General features: G+C 33.6%; 1 protein-coding gene across 1 annotated transcript; it reads left to right on the top strand.

Annotated features, from left to right (window-relative positions):
- The first annotated feature begins 2820 nt into the window (after nucleotides 1-2820).
- Nucleotides 2821-3315, top strand: LOC142162184 (uncharacterized). The gene has a single exon (XM_075218506.1). It carries the CDS (start codon nucleotides 2821-2823, stop codon nucleotides 3313-3315), a length of 495 nt encoding a protein of 164 aa, XP_075074607.1.
- Nucleotides 3316-5449: the final 2134 nt, after the last annotated feature.

The raw sequence follows: 5449 nt of genomic DNA on the forward strand, positions 1-5449 counted from the left end.
GATGAAACAGATGGCGGAGAGAAACACCATGGTTGGCCAGCTTTGCGTACTTGATAAGCATAAGGAGAAGTTTGTATATGTACGGGGAGAGCTGAGCCGGGCATACACCGTAATAATGGCAAAATTCCTATGCCAAGGAAGGAAGTGGAAGTGTATAGATGACAACGAATGGGTACGCGTAAAATGAGTCATACCCTGGGCGATGTACTTGCACTACATCGCTACCAGCAGGGATAAGTTCGACGTGGGTTGAAATTCGCCACTTAGTCCTAAATGCAACGAGCGTTGTTGTATCCATCTCAGAAACGATGGGTTCAGGCTCACCCTCAGGTGGGTTCTTGAAATCTGCCCTGGCCTTTCCAGAACGTTGAATTATCTCATCCACGGTGGGGAAATTCTTGTCTTCTACCATGGCTGCTCCTTCTTCACGAGGAGGCATGTCCACAACTAAAGCTACAGGATCAGAGGGGGCACTAGCCATTTTCTGATTGTATGTGAAAAGGAAATGCAAAAGTGAAAAAAATGACAATGGCAGAAAACGCTAAAGGGAGAAAGAAAACAAAGGTGCCGGAAATTTAAAGAAGGAAAAGCATGGGTTTCAAAAGCTTCAAAAAATGCAACAACGCAAGTAAGAAATACCTATCCCTATTTATAAGAATATGGGCACCCTGATCGAGAAAGCTCAAATGCTGTAATATATTAGGAACATACGTCGTAATAACGCATGATGAAATGACGTCATTTCAGATTGACGTAACGGTCAGATAAGACTCTTAAAGCTCCATGTCATCATCTCACCATAAAAAGGTCACTTCTCGGCCGACATGCTCAGATTTCTCAAAATTGCAACTGGCGAAGTTCGCCCATCGAGCTCGTCCAAAGACAAACCCTACGGCTGGAGGGACTAACTGTATAGGTCAAAATCTGATTAAGGGGACCTTGCCTGAAAGGGAACAATCAAGAATCAATTAGGCCGAGGTCATGCTTAAGAAGTAACGTTGGCGAGCCGAGTAGCTAAGGCCGAGGTCGAGCATTCAGATCGGCCAAAACGGCTAGTTTAGCAATAAGATATTTTAAAGGAATATTCTGCGGAATATTAATTGCACGTGTACTTTCAGTAGGTAAGGGATATGTTCCATATAAGTAGGGAGAGAGAGAGAGAGAGGGATATGTAATATTTTGTATGATAAGCTCTCTCTAGAAAAGTTGACTCGGAAGTAACTACAAACAATATATTTTCACAAGATCCGATTTGTTGTTGGTCCCAAGCTTTCTCACATCAGATCCGATAAAGTTTTCTATATTCGCACGTTTGATTACCTTACATCACGGTCAGAGGGATAATCATCCACCTTACTGAACATTTGGCTGAATCATTCTCTCTATTTATATTTATTACCATTCATCATATTTATTGCTTGTCCTTATATTCTCATTCATTCATAACAATATCATTAAATACCCCCTTAGTATTTAATAACTTTGAATGCGGTTTTTATATTATTTCTATCCACCAATCTTGGATCCCGAATTTAATATATTTAACTAGAATTTACTCATTATCATTTATTTAATTAGTTTACCAGAAAAGGTTCAACACATTTTGGTCAAAGAAAGGAGTATTAAGGAGATGGAATGAGGAGAATTCAATCATTTTGGTCATAGTTGAGCCATTCTTTTTTCTGTTGTTGTATTATATAAGAGACAGGTTGGAACATGAATAATATACTGAATTTAATATTTGCATATAGCGAATTTCAATATTTGTAAACACTAGTTTGTATATCGGTATTGCAAATACTGAAATTCGAATATGAAGTGTTATATGCAATATTGGTTTAAAGATACATTTTAGGTGAAATGCTACTCCTTTCGTCCCAATTTATATGACACTTTTCGCTTTTGTCAGTTTAATTAATCTTCAAAGCTAAATTAGATTAGATCAATTCAAATTGCTTTTGTCGGTTTAATTAATCTTCGAAACTGAATTGGATTAGATCAATTCAATATTTTAAAATTTAAAATTAAATATTCAAAACTATAAAAAAAAAAAGTACTATAAATTTCAATTCTTCTCATGTCAATATCATAAAAAATATATTTTAAAGTATTAGTCAATGATTGTGTTTAAACAAAAGTGTCACATAAATTGAGACATAGGGAGTAGTTTGTTTTTTCTCCCAAATTTTATCTTTCGCAACTTTTTTTCCAAGTAAAACTAATGTTCAAAGACAACTTCACTTTGATAATGTTTTCCTCGATTTTAGCTTCAAATGCTAATTTTTCAATGCAAAAATTATTCAAATGCCTACTTATTAGTTTTGGGAAATGAAAAATATATTTGGACAAACCAAGAATGGCCCAAATGTCTAGAATGGGGATATAATGGTAACTTCGCACGGCTTTTGAGGGCATAATGGATATTTGTGCATTTTCGTTTTTCATATATACCCTTTGGCAGATTTTTCGTTTTAATTTTTTTTTTTTCAATAATTCTCTCTCACTAATTTAATTGTCTTACCTTCCTAAGATGCATGCTTCATCATTTTCTGTAAAGCACATATACATATACTATACTAAATACACTAAAATATACATATAATATACCAATTAATTAAAATACACTAAAATATACAGATAATATAATAGAGGAAATACGTATAAAAATTAAACTACTGGTATTTATGATTAAAGTGGTCACTTTCTAACCCTAAATACTTAATATATTTGGCCAAACCTAAAAAGCTTTTCCAGCCCCCATTTTTCTATCTTTGTTTTCTCTTTCTTCATCTCTTATCTTTCTTAGAGTTAGATTAAGGAATGGACCACGGGAAGAGGAATAATGCTTCAAAAGTTTATGTAGTGTTTCGTGGTAAGAGGCCTGGATTGTACATCTCTTGGCATCGGTGTGCTCCTATGGTTATTGGTGTCAAGGGCAGCATGTTCAAGGCCTTCAAAACGTATGATGATGCCATAGCAGCTTTTAATGAGTTTAGAAATGGACCCCAAGCTGATAATATATTAGCATCGAAGGTGTATGTGGTATTTCGTTGTAAAAAGTTAGGATTATACAACTCTTGGTGTGAATGTGCTCCTATGGTTATAGGTTTCAAAGGAAGCATCTTCAAGTCTTACAAATCTTATGTTGAAGCAGTAGCAACATTCAATGAATTCCAAAAAGAAAATGTTTACAGTGAAGAACAATCTTTAAGTTTGTGTGTTGATGAAAGTGATGTTGGAGCAAGTGCTATGTCATCTGTGTTGTTAGCTGAATTGTTTGTAGGGATGAAGATTTCAAAAAATTGTTCAGTTTGATTGTTGATAAGAGTATTTTGTTCAGCTTTTGATTATTGTTTAGTTTGGTTATTATCAGTTTGATTGTTTAGTTTGATTTGTTACTGGTTGCCGCATTCAATCTCAGTAGAATAGAGTATTTAGGATGCCAAAGCCTTTGTCTTTTGTACTCCATGTTGGAATGAAATAAAATATGTCTCTTGAATTTTTTTTAAAAAAATATATTTTGAACTGAACTGAATGTTTTAATTTGTCTATATTGTTGGAACTTTGTAAGTGCCAAAGTGTGATCATTTTGAAATTGTTTTAATCCGTACCACATTGATTCATAAGCACTCAACTATCTTCAAGTACTCATCAACTATCTTCATAAGTTCAGTATGTGCTATATTTTGCATCTTGAAGTACTAAACTATTTTCATATTTATAGACAATACATTTTCCTATTGTCCAATATTGGTGTCATAGGTTAAATGTGCTATATTAATTTGGAAAATAAATTGACCAATTTTAGAGGACTTAAGTAGTTCAATGTAAATGTTACTATTAGTACTTTCATTTCTCTAGGCATCAAACGAACAGTTGCAATATTGAAGACAATAGGACTGTTTTGTTAACTTGAATCAAACGATCATTATGCCTCACTGTTTTTTGAAGGGTTTTCTATACCCTTTTGTTGTATCATCAAACTCTATTTTTGCTAATACAAGACCCCAGGTAATCTGGAAAAAGATCATAAAAAATATAAAAATTAAAAAAAGATTCAAAACATAATAATAATTTCATTCATTAATATTAGATTGCATGATAACATCACCAAAACATAACAAGAAAAATAAAAACATCACCATAAGGGGTAGACAATTTCATAGACTATTAGAAAAACATCACCATAATCAAAAAGACAACATGAGATAAAACTTCATAATCCATGGACTACTCAATATTCTGGTTCACGAAAGGAGACTTTGAGGTCTTGGAGGCGGATTCGGTATCACTAGTGATAACAATGATAGATTTGCTCTTAGCTCCATTCTGGACGAATGGTGTGGGCATATCGTCAAGCATAGTATAGAGTGAAGTTAGGGGATGCTCCTCCAACATCACACTTTTTAGGTAATCAATGCTTGAATCACGAACCACCCTCTCAATCAATTCATTAATCTCATGCTTCAGCTTGCTATAGTCACTCTTAAGATCTTGGTACAAAATATTATGACTAACCAGTGAGCCATGGAGCGGTTGTTCAATAGCTTTCTTGGTCGGAGTCCTATCCATCGTTATGCTTAGATGTAGTAGTATTTTCAGTTTGATTGTTTTATGTAGGTCTAGCATATTTTCCGAAAAATATATAGGGAGGATTATAATCTCTCAATTATAATAGCTATTCCACTTTCCAATAGGAATTAAAGTCTCTTTGTAAAGACCCTATGCAACCATTACACTTCTCAATGCCATATCCGCTCCTCCATACGGATATTACACATCCTAGCAGCCCCTTCCACTCCTCCATGCATCCATTGCACATCCCAGTAGCCCCTTCCACTCCTTCATGCAACCATTATACTTTCCAATAGTTTATTTTACTCCTCTATGCACCATTACACTCCTCCATGAATATAATTAATTATAGAAACTTGTCTTTAATTTATCCATAGGATTTTTTTTAAACTTCTGCCATATAGTGGCAGTGCACTTCATAGATTTTATCTCATAGTCTTACCTTAGAAGACTTGATTAATCCATGTAAAGATTATTTGATCCGTGTTTAGGTTTAGGCTCTCTTTTGATTTAGGTTCGTTTAGGTTTAGGTTTAGGTTTTTATTTTCCGTGTTGCTTTTTCCACTTCTCTATGAGCAAATTAATGTCGATTTTTAAACTTTTTTTGAAAAAAAAATAATAATCTTCCTAGTCTTGTTCTTCGTTGTAAAATGATATAAAAGAATTGGGGGACTTCTGCACTAAATATATTATTTAATGACTTCCCAATTTTAATTGGCTATTTATAAACATGTAGTCTTTTTAAAATAAATAAATATAACAATAATAAATGAAAAAACACAAACAATATTATAAAGAACAATCATATTAATCCATTACTATGATCCATTTGAAGTCATTACATATAACTAAAGAGAAGAAATTATCAAGCTAA

This window comes from Nicotiana tabacum, chromosome 7, assembly GCF_000715075.1.
Source record: "Nicotiana tabacum cultivar K326 chromosome 7, ASM71507v2, whole genome shotgun sequence".
Classification (NCBI taxonomy): Eukaryota; Viridiplantae; Streptophyta; class Magnoliopsida; order Solanales; family Solanaceae; genus Nicotiana; species Nicotiana tabacum.

Excerpts from the sequence above, each read along its gene's own strand:
- LOC142162184 (XM_075218506.1), top strand. The coding sequence starts at position 2,821 with ATGGACCACGGGAAGAGGAATAATGCTTCAAAAGTTTATGTAGTGTTT.